This window comes from Bubalus kerabau, chromosome X (assembly GCF_029407905.1).
Source record: "Bubalus kerabau isolate K-KA32 ecotype Philippines breed swamp buffalo chromosome X, PCC_UOA_SB_1v2, whole genome shotgun sequence".
Lineage (NCBI taxonomy): Eukaryota > Metazoa > Chordata > Mammalia > Artiodactyla > Bovidae > Bubalus > Bubalus kerabau.
Genome location: NC_073647.1, coordinates 50,195,208 through 50,221,039, shown reverse-complemented (window position 1 = coordinate 50,221,039; position 25,832 = coordinate 50,195,208). Strand labels below are relative to the sequence as shown.

The 25,832-nt window shown below is 50.0% G+C and overlaps 3 protein-coding genes across 3 annotated transcripts; 1 reads left to right on the top strand and 2 right to left on the bottom strand.

Moving 5' to 3' along the window:
• The first annotated feature begins 4,574 nt into the window (after positions 1-4,574).
• Positions 4,575-12,175, top strand: TEX28 (testis expressed 28). Its single transcript, XM_055565283.1, has 4 exons — positions 4,575-4,631; positions 4,743-5,509; positions 11,402-11,537; positions 11,822-12,175. Exons 1-4 carry the CDS (start codon positions 4,575-4,577, stop codon positions 12,173-12,175), a joined length of 1,314 nt encoding a protein of 437 aa, XP_055421258.1.
• On the bottom strand, positions 7,463-10,861 carry LOC129639440 (40S ribosomal protein S27-like). The gene is made up of 2 exons (XM_055564613.1): positions 10,805-10,861; positions 7,463-7,693 (listed from the first exon to the last, which is right to left on the bottom strand). The coding sequence occupies exons 1-2, from the start codon at positions 10,859-10,861 to the stop codon at positions 7,463-7,465; spliced, it is 288 nt and encodes a 95-aa protein (XP_055420588.1).
• On the bottom strand, positions 11,768-24,666 carry LOC129638688 (long-wave-sensitive opsin 1). The gene is made up of 6 exons (XM_055563286.1): positions 24,555-24,666; positions 20,813-21,109; positions 18,440-18,608; positions 16,913-17,078; positions 15,474-15,713; positions 11,768-12,708 (listed from the first exon to the last, which is right to left on the bottom strand). Exons 1-6 carry the CDS (start codon positions 24,664-24,666, stop codon positions 12,598-12,600), a joined length of 1,095 nt encoding a protein of 364 aa, XP_055419261.1. The 3' UTR covers positions 11,768-12,597.
• Positions 24,667-25,832: the final 1,166 nt, after the last annotated feature.

The window sequence follows — 25,832 nt, the reverse complement described above, 5'->3', positions numbered from 1 at the left end:
GGTGTCGTCTGCATATCTCAGGTTATTGGTATTTCTCCTGGCAGTCTTGATTCCAGCTTGTGATTCATCCAGTGTGGCATTTTACATGAGGTACTCTGTATAAAAGTTAAATAAGCAGGGTGACAATATACAGCCTTGAAATACTCCTTTCCTAATTTTGAACCAGTCTGTTGATCCATGTCCTGTTCTGTTACTTTTTGACCTGCATATAGGTTTCTCAGGAGGTAGGTAAGGTGGTCTGGTATTCCCATCTCTTTAAGAATTTCCCACAGTTTGTTATGATCCACACAGTCAAAGGCTTTAGTGTAGTCAATGAGTTAATTAAATAATTTTTATTGGGGTATAGTTGCTTTACAATGTGGTGTTAGGTTATGCTGTACAGTGAAGTGAACCAGCTACATGTATACCTATATCCTCTCTTTTTTTTGGATTTCCTTCCCATTTAGGTCACCCCAATTTTGAGTTTTATATGATATCTATAAAATTCCCCAATAGAACAAGTCATTAGCAAATTTTAATTTTCTGTATTACCTACTTCCTTTAAAAATACTTAGTTCTTTCATTTATTAGTGGTATGTATGAACATAGTTTAAAGCAGGGATCAGCAAACTGTTTCTATAAAGGGCCAGATAGTAAATATTTGAGGCCACATGTTCTTTGTTTTAGCTGCTCAACTGGACCTTTGTTATGACACAAAGTTGGTCAGAGACTATATATAAGTGAACCAGTGTGGCTGTGTGCTAATAACACTTCGGACGCTGAAATTTGAACCTCACATCATTTTCACATGCCAGAAAATGTCCTTCTTTTGATTTTTTTCAACCATTTAAATGTAAAAACCATACTTAGCTCATCCATGTACAAAACCAGCCCAGAGTTTGCCAACCCCTGGTTCAAAGAGGAAAAGGGTTCCCCTACAAGGTTTATTACAAAAATAGCAATCTGTTGCTTGCACCCACATTCATCCATCCATTCCCCAGAATCAACTATATTCATCCCTTTTAGCTGTTTCTTTTGGCATTTACTTCCAACTCTCTAAATAAATTGTTTATAGTGCTATTTCTTTAGTTTTTAGATTTTAGGAATTACTGACTATTCTTAGAATAAAAGATGATGATGTAGCTCTTCCACCACCCCCATCCTCCCAAGACAGTATACAATGATCTGCATTAGGTCATTCCTTGGTGTTCACATTATCAAGTCTATGACAACCCTGATTATTTTTCCTTTCTCTCTTGATATATTTTTAAAAATATTTATTTATTTGACTCTGCAGGGTAATAGTTGCAGCATGGGGGGGGGGGTCTAGTTCCCTGACCAGGGCTCAAACCAAGGCCCCCTGCATTGGGAGTGTGGAGTCTTGGCCACTGGACCACTAGGGAAGTCCCCTGTCTTGATATTTTGTTTTCCTTACAGTTAACACTGTTTCTCCCCACCCCCGTGTTGCTTGTTGTCTACTACTTACCATAGGTCAGTACTTTCCCAAACTGGCTCTCTCTCCTTGCCAGCTGCTGAAAGATGTCCTACAGTATGCCATTGATTTCATTCACTTGGAGCACTCTTTCCTGGAGCCTTTTGACTTGCCCTCCAGGCACACATCCAGCTTGGTCTCCCCTTCCATCATCCTGGAGATTGCACTTGACTTTTTTTGGGCTTGAGACTCCGGTTTCATAGATCCCATCTCTACTTCTTTCTTAGGTTTTTCTCTGGTTTTAGTGGCACATCTTCTCTAGTAGCTTCCAGAAAAAAAAAAAAAAAAAGAATGCAGAGGAAGTAAACTATTTGAGTTCTTTCATGCTGGAAAAACCTTTAGTCTAACCTGAAAATTGACAGTTTGGTTGTAGACTTCTAGGTGAGAAAATTGTTTCCCCTCCACATTTTGAAGGCATTGCGTCAATGTTTTCTAATTCTTAGTGCTTCACTGAAAAGTCCGAAAACATTCTCGCTTCTGATTCTTTGAATGTGACCTATTTTTTTTTCTCTTTGACAGTTACTCTGTCAGCGTATTGAAGATATCATTCAACTCTCTTCTGGATTTCATTGATGCCACTGAGAAGGCAGCTTTCAGTCTAAAAGTCATGGTTTTAAAGGTAATCAGCTTTTTAAATCTGGCTGCTTCTAAGATCTGTGTCTAGATTTGTATATATTTGTGTTTTATCCTGTTTGGTTTATCTTGGGCTTCTTGAATTTGTGGATTTATGTTTTTCATCAATTTTGGAAAGTTCTTAGTGACTGTCTCTTAAAGTCTTGCTGTTACCTGAGGCTGTCCTCTCCCTGTGGCATGGCAGTTACTTTTTTGTTAGACTTTCTCATTCTATCTTCAGTGTGTCCTATTTTTCGGTATTTTCAGGTTTTCTATTTCTTTGTGCCTCTGTGCTACATTCTGGATGCTTTCTTTAGCTCTGTTTTACAATTTATTAATTGTTTCTCCAGCCATTTCTAATCCACTATTAAAGCCATGTGTTGAACATTTAAAAACTTTTAAAAATTGTGAAATTTGGCATATGCATATAAAGGTGCAAAAACCTCAACATTTAGTTTAGGAAGTAGTGATAATGTAAACACACATTTAGCTACCACTCAGATCAAGCACCCTAGCTTCCACATGTTTCTCCCAATCACAATCCCCTTCTCTCGCTCTAGTGGAAATTTCAGGAACCACTATCCTGATGATTATGCTACTAAAGCCCATGTGTTTCTTTATAACTTTACTTCCTCTGTATGCATCCCTGAACAACATCATTTCATTTTATCTGCTTTTGAACTTGATATGAAGTGGGAGGAGATGGGGAAAACAGAGGATGAGATGGTTGGATGGCATCACTGACTCAGTGGACATGAGTTTGAGTAAATCCGGGAGTTAGTGATATACAGGGAAGCCTGGCATGCTACAGTACATGGGGTTGCGAAGAATCGGACACGACTGAGTGACTGAACTGAACTGAACTTAATATGAATAGAGCCATGTATTGTATGGATTCTTCTGCGTTTGACTCCTTTTGTTTAACATTATACTTGTTCATTCATGTTTTCAAGACTGTAGTTTATTTTTATTGCTGCATGCGTGGGTGCGTGCCAAGTTGCTTCAGTCGTGTCCAACTCTTTGTAACCCCATGGATTGCGGCCTGCCAGGCTCCTCTGTCCATAGGATTCTCAGGCAAGAATACTGTAGTGGGTTGCCATGCCCTCCTCCAGAGAATCTTCCTGACCCAGGGATCGAACTCATGTCTCTTATGTCTCCTACATTGGTAGGTGGGTTCTTTACCACTAGTGCCACCTGGGAAGTGCCATTGCTGTAGTATATTACTGAATATATTACAGTTCACTTACATATTCTTTGATCTATGGACCAGGTGGGTTGTTTCTAGCAGTTGATTATTGGGAGTATTATTGTACCTGCCTCTCAAGGGTATATCTAGGTATGTAATTGCCAGGCCATTCAGCATTAGTGTGTTAGTCGCTCAGTCATGTCTGACTCTTTGCGGTGGTCCCATGGACTGTAGCTTGCCAGGCTCCTCTATCCATGGAATTTTCCAGGCAGAAATGCTGGAGTGGGTTGCCATTCCTTTCTCCAGGGGATCTTCCCCACCCAAGGATCAAACCTGGGTCTCCTGCATTGCAGGCAGATTCTTTACCATCTAAGCCATGAGGGTACCTGGGCCATTCAGCATGCATGTCTTCAACTTCATGATATTACCAAATGCTTTCCCCAAAGTTTTACACCATTTACTCTCCCACCCGGAGTGATGGAGGGTTCCTGTTGTTTCATATCCTGTCTGAGATTTATTACTGTTAGTCTAAATTTTGCCACTCTGCTCGGTGCATAGTGGTATCACATTTCTTTTTTAAGATTAAGGTATAATTTGCATAGAATAAAATACACGGAACCAAAATATCTATTACAATATAATCACTCCTGGCTCTCCGCTGGGAGAGCGTTTTCAGATCAAACACATTCATGAAGGTGTTTTTAGTTAAAAAGTAGGGACAGAACAGAGGCTCCACCTGTCCTGATCATACCTATATCTCCTAGTTCATCACTGTCCACTCTGCCCTGGCTTTCTGTGTTCCAGTTATGCTGTTATGGCCATTTTTATTTTAGAAGTGAGAAATCTGACCCTCTGAGTGCTCAAGGTCTCAGAGTGGTGGTGTCAGGATTTGAACTGGGCTCTGTCTCCAAGGCAGTGTGCTTACTATTATCCCTTTCCACGTAAGAGACTCCTTTGTGTTACAGTAGAACCATCCACCCTGGATGGTCAGCTCTATGAGAGTACAGAATGTGTCTGCCTTCTGTTCCACATGGCAGACTCAGGAATATGTGTTCAAAGAATGATTAGGTGAAGGAATGAACCTGTTAGGCTGCAAATCTCCATGCCTCTCCCTTCTGTCCACCTAGCAGTAGCAATATAGCAAGCTGTATGAGTTGATGGAAATGAGTTTATTCCATGCTTCACAATAACAGTTCTCTATAAAATGAGATTCACAGCTGGTAAATCTTTGAAGAGAAGTTCAGGAACAGACAGGGCAGGTGTGGAGGGTGTGCTAGCCACCTGGAGATCACAGTGAGGTATGCCATGCCCATAAAGCATGTCCAGTCTGTGTCGCATGTACTCACACATGTTTTTGCACATGTAAGTACGTGGAAGTGCATGTAGGGCATGTAAATACCTGCTCACACCTGGAAGTATTGTTTAGGGTGGAGCAATGAGTCTGATTCTCCCATTGTTTGCCTCTTACGGAAGTACCCGTTTTGTGATTCTTATCTCCCAATGCAGACAGAATACACCAAGGGCCCAACTACCACCCTCTCCTCCAGTGTCCCCTCCTGTAGATCCCTGTCATCCAGCGAGGATGGCCCCAGTGGCCACTCCAGCCTTTCAGATGGGAAGCTGACCTGGAACGTACAGGACAGCATCAAGCACCGTATCCTCTACCTCTCAGAGCAGCTGAGGGTGGAGAAGGCCAGCCGCGATGAGAACACAGTGGGCTACCTCAAACTGGTATCCAAGGCCGACCGGCACCAGGCCCTCCACATCCGGCAAGCCTTTGAGAAGGTGAACCAGCGAACCTCTGCCACCATCGCCCAGATTGAGCGAAGGCTCCGCCAGTGTCATCAGCAGCTGCAGGAGCTAGAGGAGGGCTGCAGGCCCAAGGACTTAGTGCTGGGGACCAAAAGCAGCCTGGACAACAACTGCAAGCAGCCCCGTGAAAAGGTTCTGTGTGCAGAGCCCCCCCGGCCAGGTGGAGAAGACTGCTCATCCAGCGACCTGTCTACTGTCATCAGACACGTCCCTCTCCAGGCTCATTTCCCAGCCTGCCAGCAGCAGAGGTCCTTGGAGAGCAAGTGTGGGGCCCAGCCACGAGCCCTGCTGGAGCAGAAGATGAAGGAGGAGCTGAGAGAGGTCAAGATGGTCCACTTGAGCCTGCAGGAGTCCTACCAGAGCCTCAGGGAGCAGTATCTGACTGACCTGCAAGCATCGCTGGAGTCCCTTCAGAAGGAAAAGTCTAGGTGAGGCGGAGCTCCTGGCCACCTGGGCTCTGGGGAGGGCAGGGGTGGTATCAGTGTTCCTCTCGGAGTGGCAGATGATACATGAGTGGAATTGCCTTGTCTGCCCTGACCCCATCAACTGGGCTCATGGCTAAGTTGAGGCATAAGCTCCCATGTGGGTGATATGTTCCAAAAATGACTGCCTTCCAGGGAATGCTTTCTCTCCTCCTCAGCCCCTGGTGCGGTGGGTTGATTTTATTCATCCAAGAGGCTTCCCTGGTGGCTCAGACAGTAAAGAAACGGCCTGCAATATGGGTGACCTGGGTTTGATCCCTGGGTTTGGGAAGATCCCCTGGAGAAGGGCATGGCAAACCACTCCAATATTCTTGCCTGGGAAATCCCATGGACAGACGACCTGATGGGCTACAGTCCATGGGGTCACAGAGTCCAATACGACTGAGCAACTTGACACTTTCACTTTTACTTTCAAGACCAGACTAGGGTCCACTAACGGGGAAAAAAAAGGCAAACTCAATCTCTCAAGGACATCCCCATTTCTATTGAACCCTTCTTGGGGTGCCAGCCGCCCTCATAGGTGCCAAGCTCCCTCCTCTGAGCCCTGCAGTCATCCTCTGTTTGCATAGGGAAATCCTACCTGCACTGACACTGCTGGACCAATCCCTGAAGGGCAGTTAAAGGAGTATGAAGGGGCAACCTGCTGTCAAGTAAGGCAGCCAGTCACAATTCAGGTTTTTTTGAGGGGTGACTTTTTCAAGGTTATTGTAGTTGTTCCATCACTATTGCGTCCAACTCTTTGCAACCCCATGAACTGCAGCACACCAGGCTTCCCTGTCCTTCAGCATCTCCTGGAGCTTGCTCAAACTCAAGTCCATCTAGTTGGTGACGTCATCCAACCATCTCATCCTCTGTCGTCCCCTTCTCCTCCTGCCTTCAATCTTTCCCAGCGTCAGGGTCTTTTCCAATGAGTCAGTTCTTGGCATCAGGTGGCCAAAGTATTGGAGCTTCAGGTTCATCATCAGTCCCTCCAGTGAATATTTAGGACTGATCTCTTTTAGGATGGACTGGTTGGATCTCCTTGCAGTCCAAGGGACTCTCAAGAGTCTTCTCCAGCACCACAGTTCAAAAGCATCAATTCTTCAGTGCTCAGCCTTCTTTATGGTCCCCTTTTCAAGGTTGGTTTTATGTAAAGCAAGACCAGAACTCAGGACAGTTGTGCATTTCCTTGTATGTTTCCACACTGCCTAGGCCAATGGGACTGTGGTGCTCTAGAAAGTTCTTAACCCATAGCATATTAGTGTCTGCCAGCTGTACTGGGGAGCAGAGCAAACTACCTCCTCGCAAAACTCTGTGGGAATTGTGCAAGGTTGCGCTTCTAAGTCAGCACCTTCCTCATACCAACACCACTACCAGTGAACTGTGAAATAAACTGGCATTGTCTTCAGCCACCAAGATGTTCTGGTCATTGGCTATAGCAGTTAGCCTACCTTGATTAGTATACATTAAAAACAAAAAAGCAGGTCCATAGGACTCAGATTTCTTGAGAGAAATGGTGAATGGGCTGAAGAAGACAATGCAGTCATAGTGACAACAGGGAGCGTTTAGCATTGATCACCTGTACCATTCAGCGCCCACTTTACAGAGGGGGAAACAGTCTCAGGCACAAGGGCATATGTTCAGCTCAATGAAGTGTCACCCGGTGTCCACAGCTGGGCACTACCCAGGCCCCTGCGATTGTCATGTCTTCTCTGGTGTGTCACAAACTGAGGTTTCAAACTGAAGAGTTCTGTGACACTTCTCACAGGTTATATGTATTTGCTTTCAAGAGGGCTATTTTCTTTTTCAATTGAGACAAAATTGACAAAACATAAAGTTATTAATTTTATTTTATTTTTTATCCAAAACATGTTTATGGGGATGGTTTCCCATTCCTCTTGATACAGGTTACTTTTAGTGCTACTTCCGTCTGCAGGAGCAGCCTTCTGTAAGCCTTGCTTTTCCTCCTGTAGGCTGGCGGAAGACAGTAGAGCAGCCAACACACAAAACTACCGTTTGTGCATAGCTAAAGACAGTGATGATTTTATAACATCCTGGGCATTTCACATCCATGAAATAGGAATTGAGGCTCTGCACCAGATGCTTCTTCTTGTGTTTCATATTGTCTTCTGGAGAGAGATGAGGGAGATCCTTTTAAGAGGCATGTTCTTATAGGGAGGTTGTTGCTGCTGGAAAGGCTAAAATTGCTGATTTTAAAGTGTACAATGGCATTCGGTGCATTCACAGTATTGTGCAATGAAAAGTACATTATCAATAATAGTTCCCCAACGTTTTCATCGGAGAAGGCAATGGCACCCCACTCCAGTACTCTTGCCTGGAAAATCCCAGGGACGGGGGAGCCTGGTGGGCTGCCGTCTATGGGGTCGCACAGAGTTGAACATGACTGAAGCGACTTAGCAGCAGCAGCAGCAGCAACAACAACAACGTTTTCATCACTCTGGAAAGAGACAGTGCCACTCCCCATTTGCCTTCCCTCAGCCCCTGGTAACCACCAATCTGTTTTCCATCTCTCTGGATTTGTCTGTTCTGGTACATTTCATGTAAATGGAAGCATATGTTATATCAGACTTTGTGTCTTCTTTCACATAATGTAATGATTTTGAGATTTATCCGCATTGCACACAGGAGTGGCTCATTCCTTCTTGTTCAGCAGTGCTCTGTGATGTGAATGCAGTGCATTGACCCATTCATTTGCTACCAGTTGGGGCTGTGAGGAGTAGAGCTACTGTGAACACTATGCGTGTCTTTTTGTGAACATATGCTTTTATATGTGAAATTGCCAGATCAACATCTAAAGCAACTTTCCAGCATGTGCTGTGCTTAGTCGTTCAGTCATGTCCAACTCTTGGCAACCCCATGGACTGTAGCCCTCCAGGCTCCTCTGTCCATGGGATTCTCTAGGCAAGGATACTGGAGTGGGTTGCCATGCCCTCCTCCAGAAGATCTTCCCAACCAGGAATCAACCTTCCCAACCCAGGTCTCCTGCATGATTGTACCATTTTACATTCCCATTAGGAGTCTGTGAGAGTTTGAGTTGCTGCACGCTCTTGCCAGTATTTGGTGGTATGGTCAGTCTTAGAAGTTTCAGGCTCCTAAAGTCAGGTGTCACCTAGTGGAAGGGAACTCTAGATGGTGTCACCAAAGTGCAGTTTTTTTTTCAACCTCAACACTACTGGCATTTTTGACCAGGTGATTATCTGTTGTAGGAGGCCATGCCACGTGTGGTGGGCTGTTTAGCTACGTCCCTGTTCTCTCCCCACCAGATGCAGTTGGAGGGCTTTCGTCTGGCCGTCCTAACAAAGTATCTCAAACTTAGTGGCTTCAAACAACAGAGATGGATTCTCTCAGTTCTGGAGGTCGGCACAGTGAAGTCAAAGTCAGCGTGTGGGTGGGGCTGCGTCCTTTCTGGAAGGGCGAATCTGTTCCTAGCCTCTCCCAGCTTCCGGGGGCTGCTGGCTTCCTTAGCTTGTGGCCTTGTCACTGCAGTCTTCCAGGCCAGCACCTTCCCCTTCCCTGTGCTCTGTCTTCACATGCCCTTTTCCTCTGTGTGTGACCGTTGCTGCTGCCTCCACTTCTAAGGATGTGTGTGACATACCACGTGAGCTTGGAGGAGTTGCTCTGTCTCTACCAGGTTACCCCATCTGCCCCGCTTCATCCTTCCCACCTCAGTCTCTCCATCTCAGACTTCTCTATGTTTCAGGCTGTTAGGTTCTAGCTCAGTTTGTCAAAGCCCATTCTCAGCTATGAACAAGAATATACTTTTCTGCAGCAGCAATGATGTTTGAGGCCATTTTTATCAGACAGGGTGGCCTTAACAGCTTTGGAAGAATTTGAGGGGCGTTTCGGTTGACCATCATTTTGCCCTCATAAGAGCATTTTGCACGGTGGTGCTTCTACCTCCGTGGCTGTAGGAGCTGGACAGAAAGGAGTCCTTGACCAAGGGAGGGACGTGCCACAAGCCAGGACCCTGCTGTGGCCCCACTGATAAGGAGAGATGGAGGGAACAGCCTTACATGTTAATATTGTCTTATTCAACAGTCTCTGCAAGAACGTGTATAAGAGTATAGTCATTTGTTCTTAGAAATACATTAATGAAGAATCTGCTTGCTAATTTCATCTTCATGAAGAACATGTTCATGAATATACACTTGAACCTGGTAGATATCTTGAATGTCCTTGCAGCTCCATCCCATATGTGAATGGAAGGACAGACACAGGGGAATCTGCTTTCAGGGTGGACACCCCACTCTCTCCCCTTCTCTGTGGGTGGTAGTCTTAGTCAGGTTGTCAGACCAATCTCTTGTCAACAGGGAACAGGGCAGAGACTGGCTCTTGATGAACTGGCTTCCACAAATGAGTGTTTCAGCTTCTCAGCTGCCTGGGGACCATCTCCACGGCATGCCAGTCAAATCCCTGAACAGGACCTAACTGAACTTCTCACTTCCCAGTTCCTATCCCTGCCTCTGCTTCTCTGCAGGACTCCAGGCCCCCACTGGTATCCAGCGTTGTCACCCTGGCTCTGGTCAGGCCTTCCTCAGTTTTCCTTAAAGAGCCAGAAGCTGCCTGGCCTGTGTCTTTCCAGCCCATCCTTGCTGGTGCCCAAATGAGGGACCTCAAAGTGTTTTTTGACATCATGAAATAGTCTAAACCCAGGGAAAGCAGAGAATAACTTGGTCAAGGTTATCTGTCCACCCCCAGCTTTCTCATATCTTAACATATTCAAATTTTATTTAAGAAATAAAAGCTTAAAAGATGAGTTGCTTGAAACTCTCCCCTTCACCTTCCCCCCTTCTGCCCACTTGCTATCCTTGTTAGGCGCTTAGCTTTTCCAGACATATTTTTAGACTTTTGCTACTTAAATATGTGGCTGTAAACAACAGGTAGTGATGTTGTGTGTTTTTTTTTTTTGATAGGTCTACTGAGATATTACTTACATGCCATAAAATGTACCATTTTAACCGTATGTTTCAATGAGCTTTAGTAAATTTACTTAGTTGAAATGGCAACCCACTCCAGTGTTCTTGCCTGGAGAATCCCAGGGACGGGGCAGCCTGGTGAGCTGCCGTCTATGGGGTCGCACAGAGTCGGACACAACTGAAGCGACTTAGCAGCAGCAGCAGCATAACCGTTACCACAATCCAATTTTGGTTTCTGTTTTAATAACAGCTTTATTGAGATATAATTGACATCCCATACAATTCACCCATTTAAACTGTTTTTCTCATATTCACAAAGCCGCGCCATAGTCGCCACTGTCTCAGTCCGGGGCCCTGTCACCCCTCCCAGCAGAAGCTCCATCCCTGCTAGCAGTCACTCCCCACCTCCTCCCTCCCCCAGCCTCCTCTCTCTTTACGGATTGGCTTATGCTGGGCATTTCCTACCCATGGTGTCATACAGTTATGTGGAGTTTTGAGACTGTTCCATCCTGATAATCAACAGATGATTTTTAGGGAAGAGCTACTGCACACGAAACACTGGGGTGGGGGTATATATATATATATATATATATATATATATATATATATATATGGAATTTAATGGCATACACAGGCAGTTTAGATCTCGATTTCTACTTCTTATATATTGCTATTTTTGTAAAGCCATTACAAAAGAGTGACTATATATATAAAAGATTCATGAATATTGGTGTGTGTGTGTGTGTGTGTGTGTGTGTGTGGCTGGCTGATGTGCATCTGGGGTGTTCTGAGACCGACCTGGAGGAGGAATCAGGGTTCGACTGCAGCTTGAGGAGAGAGGAGGAAGGCGTGTTCTGAAGCCACATCTAGTGTGGCTTTGAGCAGGGTTGCTCAGGGCCTGTCACTGTCTTTTGCTCCCAAGACAAGTGCTGCTGGAAGGACAGGTGAATGGGCACCTGCAGGGGCACCTGGACGAGATTTACCACCTCAAACAGAACCTGGCCTGCACCGAGGAGAGAATCGTCTACCTGTCCTATGAGAGAGCCAAGGAGATCTGGGTGAGCAGCCCTGGGGGACCTTTGTGAGAAATGGCTGATAAGGAGGTGGTGATAGGGACCAGGCCAGCAGAAGATGAGGGAGTCTGCTCTGACACCCCCGGAGCCCAGGGAAGGGATCGTGCCTGGCACTGTGCCCCTGCAGCGCCTGGTCTTTATGATCACGCTGCCCTCTCCTGGGGCCGGGGCCGGCTTAGCCAATCTGGGAACTCGGGCACAATCTGCAACTCTCCAGCTCCTGGGCAGCAGGGATGCAGGGTCCCAGCTTCATGGTCTTCCTCCTGCAGGAGGTCATGGATACCTTCAAGAACCGCATGGGCAAGCTCGAGGCTCTGCAGCAGGTGACCCAGCTGGGGCTGACAGAACGCCCACAGAGCTGGCCCCAGGACATCCTGTGCCACTTGACGAGCCTGCTGCTGAAGCTGGCCACGGTGCTCCTGGTTCTGCTGTCCGGCACTTGTGCCTGCCCCCTGCTGCTGCACTTGCGCCTGCACACATGCACCATGCTCCTGCTCCTTGGGCTCAGCACCCTGGCCTGGCAGAAGCGACACGCCATCTCTGCCCCAGAGTGGCAGGCCTGGGTCCCCTCCAGGTGGAGATGGTTTGCCAGGGCCTCTCGGCCTCCACCCAAGGGGCCTTAAAAGGCCTGGCTTTGCTAGCTCCTCCCACCTCTCCAGATGGCCACTGCTCAGCTCTGCCTTTCCTGGTTCATCCCTGGCAGCCCGGTGATGCCCACCTGCTTCACACTTCTCTTTCCCACCTGCAGACAGGAGGCTTATAAAAGATGAACATCTCTGGAGTACTGCACCCTTCTCTACCCTGCGTGCCCTCCCGTGACCCAGTGACCCAATGCCCAGAGGCTTGGTTGCCCCCAAATGGCCGTGGCAGCCCCTGTGACATGGTTGTTTTTGGCAAAGAGAAACTACAATTATTTCACAGGGATGGAGAAGCAAGGGTGGGGAGGCGGGGTGGATGGGGGCCAAAGCCCTGGAGGTGGGGACAGGTTCCATTTTCCATTTTCGGGTGAGAGGCAGGCGTTTTCGTTTTCAGGGCTGGCAGAGACTCATGCAGGTGACACCGAAGAAACAGATGACGCCTCTGTTTTGGAAACACTGGAGAGTTCAGAGCTGTCGTCCACCTTCTTCCCAAAAAGTTGCAAGATGCAGTTTCGAAACTGGCAGGACAGAAAGGGTTATTGAATAGCAGAGCAGGTAGGGCCAGTGTGCTAGGCTAAATGCAACAGAAGGGCCCTGTGAGGATAGCAGTCCTTATGTGTCACCTTGATGGCTTAGGAGGCCTGAAGCTGAAACTCCAATATTTTGGCTACCTGATGAGAAGAACTGACTCATTGGAAAAGACCCTGATGGTGGGAAAGATCGAAGGCAGGAGAAGGGGACGACAGGGGATGAGATGGTTGGATGGCATCACCAACTCAATGGACATGAGTTTGAGTGAAGTCTGGCAGTTGGTGATGGACAGGGAGGCCTGGTGTGTTGCAGTCCATGAGGTCACAAAGAGTTGGACAGGACTGAGCAACTGAACTGAACTGACGGCTTACACATTCAGAATCTACAAGGAGAATGGAGGAAGGCTCTAGTTACTCCTTGCACAGGTGGATAGTCTATCCCTGACTATTAGGTTATCTGAGTTACCTAATTGACCAGTTGATGGTGACTACTGTGGGCCAAATTGTGTTCCTCCAAAGATACGTTCAAGTCCTAATCCTTGATGTGATTAAGGTGCATATTATCATGAGGTCATATTGGAGTAGGGTGGGGCCTTATCCAATAACAGATGTCCTCAGGAAAAGAAGGCAATTTGGATTCAGACACAGAAGAACACCATGTGAAGGTAAAGGGCAGAGATCACAGGGGACTCATCTCCAACGCGAGGAACACCAGAATTTATGGGTACCTGTCAAGACCTAGGAGAAAGAACCAACCCTGCCCACACCCTGATCTCAAACCAAGAGAGAATAGATTTCTGTTGTTTGAACACCCCTAGCTTGTGGTACTTTGTTATGACCGCCCCATGAAACATATACAGTGACGAAAGATGATCCCAGCTAAGGGGCCAATGTCTGGGAGAGTCTCAGAGGCATTCTAGTGAAAAGGAAAGTAACTGTTGTCTTGTTTCTGGTCTGTCAACAAGGGGCCAGGTAAGGATTAGGTAGGCAAGAGCCCACCTCATCTCTTGAACCAAGAGTCTTCTGGCATCAGGAGGACTCTGATCTGTGCTGTGCTGTGCTTAGTCGCTCATTTGTGTCCAACTCTTGGCGACCCCGTTGACTGTAGCCCGCCAGGCTCCTCTGTCCATGGGGATTCTCCAGGCCAGAATACTAGAATGGGTTGCCATGCGCCCCTTCAGGGGATCTTCCCAATCCAGAAATCGAACCCAGTTCTCCTGCACTGCAGGTGGATTCTTTACTGTCTGAGCCATCAGGGAAGCCCAAGAATACTGGAGTGGGTAGCCTATCCCTTCTCCAGGGGATCTTCCTGACCCAGGAATTGAACTGGGGTCTCCCACATTGCAGGCAGATTCTTTACTAGCTGAGCTACCAGGGAAGCCCTCTGCTCTTTGCTACTGAACCCCTAATGGGATATATGCATTTTCCAGATTATATCTCATGACTGAGTTAACAACAATGCTTTGAGAATACAAAGCAGAGGCGTTTCCTATATATTTGGGGCCTGTTCTTGACTACCTCCAATATCAAAACTCTAGCAAAAACATAATTATTGAAGTCAGTAACACCAGAATTGGGCTGAGCAGCAGAACAGACTCAGCTGAAGACCCAGCAGACGAGGCTGAGGGATCCATTGGCCACACACTCAGCATCTACATACTGAGCACCCACGCTGAACCCATGTGTCTTTGGGGTATCTGCATTGAATCAAAAGAGCAACATTTCATGTCCTTGTGGAGCTCCATTCCAGAAAATTCTCTCTGAATGCAACAGGAAGGGATAACAGTGTGGAAAGGGTGAAAGCAAAGTTTGAAAGCCTGGAGAATCTGGGAATGCAGACAGCGGTAGAGGAGGGAGAGTTCCAGGGGGGAGAATGGAAAAGCTCAAGAAAAGACAAAGATGGCCTAGGATTCCGCAAGTGAAAGCTAAACCTCAGAAGAGACCCATGGGAAAGACAGGAAATGAGGGCCAAGGGGTGAGCTCTGCTCTTGGTGTGAAGTCCTGGGGACTCCATAGTGGTGTTGGTTATACTCGATAACTTAAACATTACCATGGTGAGATGCGAGGCCCCTGGGAGAGTGGTATTCTGACCCGCAGACCTTTCTGATTATCAAGCCACATCACATCTACTTGACACCTTAGTGGAGTGGACATGATGGATTCAAGGAAGAATAAGGCAAATGGCCCTTCAAAGATGATGGTCACCTGTAATTTTGCAGGAAGTCTAGGAGTCATGGGCAGTTTATGCTGAGGCTCAATATGCCAGCTTCTGATGGCTGCCATCTGGCAAGACCACAGCATGTCCTGCCTGGACTGACCCACAAAGTTAAGAAGGCCAAAAGTCAGCACAGGCAAGAAAGGCCTCTGTGTCCTTGTCAGAATTGGGGTTTGAATATGGAAAGATTAAGTTCGCGAGAAGAGTTGTGTCTGTGAAATCAAGACGCACATGCCCAGGGTACTCTGTATGCTAGATGCATTCTGGTAATCCTAGGGTGTCTGAGCTCCAGGCTCAGCTAAGGCCAGCCAATGAGATGGGCATGCACACATAGTGCCCTGCAGGAAGTGCCCACTGTCAAGCCCAGAACATAAAAGGATCCAGAGGGACGGCTGTCTGGGGCTGGGTCACTGGTGCCAAGCCTCCCAGGGTTATTTTCCTGGAGGTCATTTTCAGGCAGACACACTTCCTGGTGGGAGCCATCACTGGGCTCTTCCAGGGTCTATCTGCAGTTTGCTCTGCCAACTGTGTGCCTTACCTGGCGGTTCATGAAGACATAGATAATGGGGTTGTAGATAGTGGCACTTTTGGCAAAGTAGGCTGGCAGGGCAGCCACCAGAGGGTGGAAGGCGTAGCCGGGGTGTGCAGCGGCGAAGCAGGCAAAGAAGGTGTAGGGCCCCCAGCAGAGACAGTAGGCGAAGATCATCACCATCACCATGCGGGTTACCTCCTTCTCTGCCTTCTGGGTGGACTCAGATTCTTTCTGCTGCTTTGCCACCTGGGGGAGATGGAGAATCATCCTGGGGACCGTGAGGGGTATCTCAGGAGATTCCCTGCTGCTGACTTCCCTGGTGGCTCAGATGGTAAAGTGTCTGCCTACAATGCGGGAGACCCGGGTTCGATCCCTGGGTTGGGAAGATCCCCTAGAGAAGGAAATGGCCACCCACTCCAGTACTCCCACCTAAGGGAGTGCCTGGCCTGGCCAGGGCTGGTCTTGTGGGAGTTCTTAGAGGCTTTGAGCGGAACTTGGCTAACACCTGCCATGCCCTTGGCTTCGCTTGGTTCCCATCAGGAGGCGGGGAAGGAGCTAATGAGGCTGTTTCCAGCCTCCCCTAGTCCCCTATCAGAGTGTGTCCCCCTGCCCCCACCGCCCTTCCCCACGGTCAGGTCTCAAGGGTGATTGATGGCTGGGGTGTGTGTCCTGTAGCCCAGATTCCACAGCTCATGACTCGCCCAGCCCAAGTTGTGTGTAGCTACCCGTGGAAGTCAGCTAAGTTGCTTCTGATCCCTGACTGCCAATGGGGGGTGGGGGTGGGCAGCGAGAAGGGGGAGCAAATCACAGGCTGAAGGCAGGGGGAGGGGAGCTTATCTCAGCCGTGATGGCCTCCCCTCCACAAAGAGCTGCGACAGCCTGTGCTGAGCCGATTGTGGGCACAAGCCGCTTTGTAGAGGAAAGTCACCACCCCAGAGGCCTCAGACTCTGTGTGCCAGGCCCGGGAGGCACCTTCAGGCCAAGCTGATTGACAAAGACGCGACTTCTGTGTGGTGTTTCGGGCAACTCGGGGGAGTGCAGAGTTCTCAGAAGCCCTTCTCCTGCCTTGCTCTGATTTCCTGCACCCCGGTGGCGGGGGAGGGGACCAGCTTCTCAGGGAGGAGGGTGTGAATGCACCCCTTGGACAGCCCCCTGAAGGGAGCCCTCGGGTGGCAGCCTTTTGAAAATACCCCTTGCTTTGCAGGTTTTGCTTTGGGATCTGGCCGTCTGTGGCTAGCTTTCCTCCCCACCCCCCTCCCCGGGGTCAGCTCTGGGTCCCTCCACAAAGAGAGGGGGGCCATCCCTGCCCACCCTGTACAGGCAGGGCCAAGGGAGCCTCACGTCTGGTTTGGAGGCAGGAGAGCAGACTGTGCGGTCCTCTGTGGCTCCCCTCTGCCTGCATGATCCAGCAGGCAGGAGGGAAGCCAGGAGGGTGAGGCGCTCACCGCTCGGATGGCCAGCCACACTTGCAGGTAGCAGAGGATGATGACGCTGAGCGGGATGAAGCAACACGTGATCATGAGAACGATCATGTACGACTGCACCCCTGGGTAGGAGCTGCCGCTGAACACATCGGGGCCACATGAAGTCTTCAGGCCGTGGGGCCAGTACCTGCAGAGAAGGGCCAGAAGCCCGTGCTGAAATGGGCAGGGACCAGAATCTCCACCCCGGCTCCCCAATGACTTGATTGAGGGTTGTTGGGCTTTTTTTTTTATTATTGTGGTGAAATTCACATTACCCGAATTGACTTTTTTTGCAGTTAACAGTTCAGGGCCATCTAGGACATACACGGTATGGGGCAACTGCCACCTGTCTGCTTCCAGGACATTTTCATCACCACCCCTCAAAGGAAGGCCTTTGGTAGGATTTCTGTAAATCCTTCTCCATCTCTGATCTCATTTTCCCCTCTTTTATTTTTTTTTTTTGGTGGTAAAACACACATAGGTGGCTCAGACGGTAAAGCATCTGCCTGCAATTGGGGAGACCCAGGTTCAGGAAGGGTCAGGAAGACCCTGGGTCAGAAAGATCCCCTGTAGAAGGAAATGGCAACCCACTCCAGTACTCTTGCCTAGAAAATTCCATGGATGGAGGCGCCTGGTGTGTTACAGTCCATGGGGTCACAAAGAGTCGGACACGACTGAGTGACTTTACTTTCTTTTTTGCTTTACACATAATTAGGAGGTTTGGTACATTCACGATGTTGTGCATCCATCACCAATCTGGTTCTACAACATTTTCATCATTCCCATCACATCCTGTTTTTACAAAGGGGAGGTGGGGCACCCTCTTGCCTTAAGAACAGCTGTGAGCCCCTGAGGATTACATGAACATGTGTTCAACAATCCCAGCTATTGTGGGCATGGGGGCATGAGGAGGGTGACAGACAGAGCCTCGCCTCCATGATGATGGAAGCTTCCCAAAGAAAGAACTTGTTCACCAGCTTGCACCAGAAGACAGAAATGCAGCAGCCTTGTCCCATCCTGCCCACCCAAATATCAGAGCCGCTTCCTTGGAAATTCGGGTCTTCTCCCAAAGAATCCACTTGATGAGGACACTGGTGAGCTGCGACCCAAGGAGCCTCTGCAAAGGGGGCCCCTTAGCAGGTGCAAGAAAGAGGCCTGGGACAGAGTGGGTAAGACTCTGTGTGCCCAGTGATCCAATGTGCCCATGGCCTGAGCCTGCAGTGTTCCTCTCTGAGCTCTCATAAGCTGCTCCTGTCTGGGAGAAACAGACCTTTGCTGAGGCTTGGAGGACCTGTGCCCACGTGGCAGCCAGGCAGAGTCATACAGCTGCAGACCTGGCCTGCTTGAAGGGCCCTCAGGAGGAGTCAGGTCTACTTTCACTTCACTCCTGGGGCCACAGAGGCCCAGAGACAGACAGTGATTTGCCCCAAGGTCTTAAAGTGAATGACGAGTTTGACCCTCCTTGCCCTGTTCTACACACATTGTCTTCCTGGCACCCCGCCTCCTCACCTACTCCAACCAAAGATGGGCGGAGCCGTCCACACAGCAGCCCAGATCCAGGAGAAGGCGATGCCCGTGATGGCCAACTTGGCATCAAATCTGACGTTGCCAAAGGGCTTGCAGACCACCATCCACCTCTCCCAGGAGATGATGGCCAAGGACCAGAGACCGGTGATCCCTTTGGGGCAGAGCAGACATAGGAGGGCTTTGAGTCAACACTTTGCAAGATCAAGAGGGAGAACGCCCCCATCCCCCCCCCCCCACCTACCTGCAAAACCTGATTCTCCAAAAAGTGTTTTCGGGTCCATGGAGCAGGTCTCTTGGTCAATTTCTTTCTCTAACACCTGTGTCCCCTGTTCCTTCCCTGATGTGCATGCAGCCGCCTCCCTTTGCCCACTCTGGTTCAGCCTCATGGCCCACCTCGCTTCTCATCTCTCTTTTATCTGGCCACCAGCCTTTCTCGTGATACTGTCAATGCAAGTCCTGATGGCCACGTACACCCCTGAGGCCACACTGAGGTGCCACCGTCCCAGCCAAGGCCAGGAAACAGGACGTGTCCGGTGACTGGCACACTCCAGCCGTGGGCATGCCTGCCCTCAGCCCAGGCCTCTCAGCACGGCCTACCTGGCAGCAATCTGTGTGTGGAATTCAGGGCTCCATGAGCTGGGATGGGGCAACAATGTGTTCATTTCCACCAACGTCTGCTGGACACTTGGCCTCCCTTACTCCCAACATGAGTGCAGTAGCGTTAGCAGCACCTGTGGCTTGTCACTTTACAGAGGTGCCAGGCATTTGCCAAGACAACTATATTCATTACCACGTTGACCTTTCAGGGGCTCTCCAGCCAGATACAGTTGATACTTTCATGGAGTGGTGTCCTGAATACTTCTACAAACTACTTTTAGTATGAACACTTTGAATGAGGGACTGTGTCATTAAGTCATGTTTCATACTTCAATAACCGTATTTCAGTATCATTGGCTTCCTTGGGAATCTATGGCCCCCCAAACTGGTGACCTGAGAGCAGACCTTGAGCAGTTACAAAGGTGGGATGGACGGGATGGAGGAGCCACTCGGGGGCCCTGGCATGAGCTACCCACGGTGCCCAAAGGGTTTGAACTTGGTTAGGTCAGTGAGCAGAGGTGACACTGCCAGTGGCTCAGGTCACTGACCAGGTCCCCTCTCACCTGCCCCGCTAATCCTGTTGTCTTTCTATGGCTCATCTCTTGAGAATCCAAATTGGAGATCACTGTAGGATAATGAGACAAACCCAACATAGATGTGGGTGCCAAGGACCCAGGCATGTGAGCAGGTGGCCATGGGAACTTAAAACCGGGAGGAGGCAGCTGCGAGCCTTTGCTGCTTTGATGGCTGGAGGCCTGGAGACAGGGTGCACGTGCTGAGCTCTGGGGCCCTTGGACTCCTTGTCATCTTCGGTGGATGCCAAGCTGCAATCCTGCAGCCCTTGCTTCTCTCCTGGGGGTGTGTGCCCCCGAGGGGTCCATGTCCTCTTCATAGGCCCCTGGCAAGCAGATCTGGCCTCCCAGCATGCCCCAGCCTTGCCTAGTGCTCAGCGTGTGGTGGATGCCAGCCAGCCCTGGTTTCCTCACATCCTCCCGGCTGTTGGCGAGCCTCCTCTTGGTCTCCCCCTCCAATCCCCTCATCCCCATCTCAGCCTGCCATCCTGGGCCTCCTCCGTCCCTTGTCTGCCCACCCAGCCTCCGGCCACCCAACCAGCCTAGCTGTTGGCACCCCACCCTCCTCGCCCACTTGGCGTGAGTGCCCTCGCGTCCTTCTGACCCAACATCCAGCTCCCTCATGGCCTCCTCCAGGTCCCGGTCCTCTAAGGACTGATGGCACCATATTCTCACTATCCAGATGCCCGACAGCACAGAGCAACGAACACAGGGGCTTGGCAGCCAATGGAGATCTCAGCAGAGCCATGACCCATGTAGAAATGAGCGATCAGTCTGGGGAAAGGGACATAGGATCTAGTTTCAATATCTCAGGAGCTCTCCTGGGAATTGCTTCCTTGCCAGGGAAAAACTGACACAGGTGAGCTGAAAGGGCACGTGTCCCAGATTTGAGTGGGAGTCTCATTTGGGGGGCCTCCTGTGCCACCCTGTTCTGGGATTATGTGGATCTGTCTGTCTCCACCCATGCCAGCTATATGGTCTCAAACTGAATGTCACCAGGTCAGGTCTATTTCAGAGCAGACACCTCTAATGGTCCCAGCCCAAGTTCCCCAGCAGGTCCATCCCCCTTCAAAGATGTGCTGAGCCTGCGTCCCACAGCTGCCTCTGGTGATTTCGCCCACATGGCGGTCTCCTTTATGTGCAGCAGGCTGGGTCTCCCCCAAACCCAGGCCCCCAGGTGACTTACCACACAAGGAGACAGTGTAGCCCTCCACAACACACAAGGGGTGGCCCAGCACAAAGTAGCCATACATCTGGTTCACAACGCTGATGGTGCTGGCGATGATGGTCTCTGCCAGGTCAGCGATGGCCAAGTTGACCAGGATCCAGTTGAGAGGGTGGCGGAGCTTCTTGAACCTCATGGTGGCTGCCAGCACGAGCCCATTAGTGAAGACAGATGCGATGACCACGAAGACCATCCAGGCGCTGGTGAGGTGGTACACCCATCTGGGAGCGATGTGGTAATTGGGGCCTTCAAAGGGATCTTGAGGCAGGAGGTACAGAGTGAGCAGAGGACTCGGGCAGCTGCTTCATCACCTGTACGGCCACACCTGCCCTTGCCTTTGCAACTGGCCTTAACCCCCTAGCTTTGTTCATCTGCAGGCAACCTTCCCTCGATTCTGTCTCTCAGACCCAAGGCCACGACCTGCTGGAAACACCTGCATGGGCATCCTTGAACTTAACAAAGCATCATCCATGCCAGGTATTGCTCCCTGGTCTGAGTTGCCCACCCACTCCTGGAGTGTGGTTGGCTGGCTCCTGCTCCCCTGAAAGCCCCTCGGTGCCCCGGTGCTGTTGCCTGTGTGCCCTGCACATCATTCTGTCATCAGATCTTTGCTCGTGGTCTCCCTCATACCTGGGTCCTCAGCTGGTTCATACCATCCATTGTGGCTCTGTGCCCTTGCCTTCCAGGACCCTTTCCAGATTCCCCAGCTGAGATTTAACTCCATATCGGAGCTCTGCACGTGCGTGTCCTGTCTTTCTCACTGGACTGTGTCTCGTGCATGTACAGTCAGTCCCCCAAGAATAAATGATTGAAGGCCTTTGCTATGGATTGGATTGTGTCCCTTCCAAAAAAAGGCATGTAGGAATCATAACCCCCACTCCCTCAGAATGTGACCTTATTTAGAGAAAGGGTTTGTACAGAGATGATCAAGTTTTGATGACGTTGCTAGGCTGGCCCTAGTCCAATAGGACTTGTGTCCTTACAAAAAAGCAAAATTTGGACACACATGCATTCAGGAGAAGATGGCCGTGTGAAAATGAAAGTAAGGATCAGGGTGGTGTTTCAATAGCCAAGGGATACCATGGATTACCAGAGATTATTATAACCTGGGGGAGGGATACCGTGGATTACCAGAGACTACTATAACCCAGGGGAGGGATACCACGGATCGCTGGAGACTACCATAAACTGGGGGAGGGATACTACGGGTTACCAGAGACTACCATAACCCTGGTGGTGTTCCCTGGTGGCTGGTTTGGGGGATTAGCCACCTGGATGGGTGAGGAAAATCTGATGGTTATCAGCTCTGAGCTCTGCTGTAGAAGGGATAGGCTACCCACACCAGTGTTCTTGGGCTTCCCTGGTGGCTCAGCTGGTAAAGAATATGCCTGCAATGCAGGAGACCTGGGTTCGATCCCTGGGTTGGGAAGATCCCCTGGAGAAGGAAATGGCAGTCCACTGTGGTACTCTTGCCTAGAAAATCCCATGGACGGAGAAGCCTGGTAGCCACCGTCCATGGAGTTGCAAAGAGTCAAACGTGACTGAGCGACTTCACTCACTCACCATAACCCAGGGGAGGGACCTGGAACAGAGTGTCCCTCAGAGCCACCGGGAGGAGCCAACCCTGTCGAGCCCGTGATCACTGGCCTCCTGAACTGGGAGATGATCAATTTCTTTTGCTTAAGCCACCCAGTCTGTGGTGCTTTGTCATGGCAGCTGGAGCAAACACACAGAGAATGAGGAGTAACTCCCCTTTATTATGACAGTGGGTCTACACCTTTCTCTGTTGGAAGGACCTTTCTGCCACCACCATTTTAGCAGATTACTCAACCACTAAGTGATGGAAACAGGATGATGGGGAGAGGGGTTGGGCAGAAGGGCAGGGGTCAGCCCAGGAACAATCAACTCATTTTCTTCAACAAATAAATTTCAAGGACATTGAGGGAAAACTTCTAAAAGTATGACTTTGCATTTATGTTTTTAAAGAGTCCTTTCTTCTTAGAGCTACCTTCTGAAGACTTAACAGAGGAAACGATGTGATGTTTTGGATCTGCTTCCAGAAATTGGCAGGAGTGGTTAGTGGACAGGATAGAGAGGAAATAAGAGAAGTGACGGACACCCTAGTGGAGGGGACAAGTGATGGGTACCCAGTGCCATTATCCTCTCCTATTTTGCTAGACACATGAATTTTTGTAAAAAAAAAAAATTACAATAAGGAAATCTGGGGCATTGACAAAGCCCCAGGTGCCTCCAGGAAGAGTGTTGTTGGATCTCCATCAGGGACATTCTGGGGTGGAAACCATCAGGTCAATGTGAACTTCACGGTTCTCCACCAGTTTGGTTTGGGAACCCTATTGCTGGTCCTGCTCTGGGTGTCAAGGAGCCGGTGTGACTTCTGGAAATTGTGGCAAGTGAGACATTTTTCCCTTGGACTGCAAGGAGATCCAACCAGTCCATCCTAAAGGAAATCAGTCCTGAATATTCATTGGAAGGACTGATGCTGAAGCTGAAGCTCCAATCCTTTGGCCACCTGATGGGAAGAATGGACTCATTGGAGAAGACCCTGATTCTGGGAAAGATTGAAGGTGGGAGGAGAAGGGGATGACAGAGGGTGAGATGGCTGGATGGTATCACCAACTCAATGGACATGAGTCTGAGTGAACTCCGGGAGTTGGTGATGGACAGGGAGGCCTGGTGTGCTGCAGTCCATGGGGTCACAAAGAGTCGGACAGGACTGAGCAACTGAACTGAACTGAACTGAGACATATTTGAAGGAACTGAAGGTCTTCAGTTGGAAGGAGGGACCTGCGGGGTTAGGGGCTGGGGGTCATTGGCATCTTCAGCTCTCTGACGGGCTGACAGACAAAACCTTGTGACTGCGCCATGCCCAGGGCTGAATGCCAGCTGCCTCAACAGAGTTTTCTACTGTCTGGTGTGGCTGAAGCGCCTTTCCTCAGGAGCCAAGCTAACTTCTTCCCTAGCACATGCCGCCAGGGGCCAAGGGCTCCAGGGTGAGCTTGGACAAGACGACCACCGTGGTCTCTTCTATCCTTAGGCTCTCGAAGGCACTCACCCCGCTCTGGGCCACCCGAGCCTCCCGCTCCTGCCAGCCATTTCCGTTTGGCTTTGGGAGATGCAAAGATGAGTTAGGCCCAGGTTCCCTCCCCAGGAAGAGAGCCCCTGCATAGACGCAATGGGGTTGAGGGCAATGAGCGCTCACTAGCAGTCTAGGACAGGGATTCTCAGAGGCTCTGTGAAGCCAATGTGGTTTAAAAATGCACATTCGATATGATGGTGTCCTTAGGGGCTTCCCTGGTGGCTCAGATGGTAAAGTGTCTGCCTGCAATGCAGGAGACCTGGGTTCGATCCCTGGGTCAGGAAGATCCCCTGAAGGAGGAAATGGCAACCCACTCCAGTAGTCTTGCCTGGAGAATCCCATGGACAGAGGAGCCTGGTGTGGGCTACAGTCCATGGGGTCACAAAGAGTTGGACATGACTGAGTGACTTCACTTTCTTTCTTTCTTTCTTTTTGTATTCAGAAAGTACCCCCCCCATTCATGGCATCATAAAAGCTAAGGGGAGCAAAGGGGTACAGAGGCTCTCTGGGGTGGATGGGTGGCCAGCCAGCACCCCATTTGCAGCCACTTGGGCCTGTGTCCCCGGAGGGCTGTTCCAGCCAGTCCGACCCAGCCTGCTTGCTCACCTCTGGTGGAGTTGCTGTTGGTGTAGGTAAAGATGCTCCCCTGGGTGCTCTCCTCAAAGTTGGCCTGCGGCTGCCCACCTGCAAGCCTTTGGGGGCCCCATGCGTGGGCCATGGCTCTGCAAAGCCCTGTCCCTGATGCCCGCCAGTCCTGGCACTGCCCGGGGGGCCACAGTGCTTTATACCAGCCTGTGGGATCAGCCCAGGCCTCCTCACCTTAAAAGCCCCCAAACCCTTCACCATCTGATCTCTTAATTGGGCCTGGGACTTAGACCTCTTCCTCCCCCAGTGCTGGGCCTGCTGGCTCCTGGGTGAGCCCACGAGGGTGGCTCAGAGGGATTTGCTGGGAGCCAAACTCTGAGCCAGGGTGCTGCAGGGGCTGCCGCGGGCCCTCGCTCCTGTTTCCCTGTCCTCTCTTCCTTTCTACAGTCCAGCACCTGCTCTAGGCCAGGCAGGCCCAAGCAGCGGGCTTTTCAGTCCAGAGCCCAGCCCTGCTTTTCACAGCAGCTCCTCCCCAAGCAACTTTGGGGGCCTCGGGCCGGGACCTGGAGCCTCCTGGAGGGTCAGGCCACATTGAGGGCCCAGATGGATATGAGTTGGACCACTGGGGCTCCTTCCCCAGGAAGGGATGGACATCCCACCATCCATCCGGCTCTCCCTGCCCCTCCTACCTTGCTCCCCATGAGCTGCAGCTCACCTGGTCACCAGGGGGCTCATCCAGGACCCCTAGAAGCCATCCTGAAGCCCCCAAAGGTGCCCACAGGCCCCACCTGTCCAACTCTCCTTCCCTGAACTCACAACTTTCCTTGGACTACCCTTTACTAGGACTTCCTCTAGACGTGCCTTCAAAAGCGAACCTCTCTGCAGAATGTTCCAGACAGGCTGGCTCCGCTGTCCCGTTGCACCCACTGCTGTATGGCTGCTGCTGGCTGAGCACTTGGCAGGGGCACCAGTTACCTAGAAATCGCTCGATTCTCCAGCCTTGCCTGTCTCCACACAAGAAGGCATATACGCACACTCAGGGCAGCATCATTCACAAGAGGTCAAACTGACCCAAAGTCAAATCAACAGGTGAATGGACACCCAACCAAATGTGGTATATCCACGTACTGGAATATTATAAAGTCATAACAAGGGATGAAATCGTGACACATGTTACAACATGAAGGAACCTCGAAAAGATGATGTTAACTGAAAGGAGAAGACACAAACGATCTCAGATGGTGGAAGGCCCAGAATAGACAAGCCCACAGAAACAGCAGATTGGTGGGTGCCAGGGGC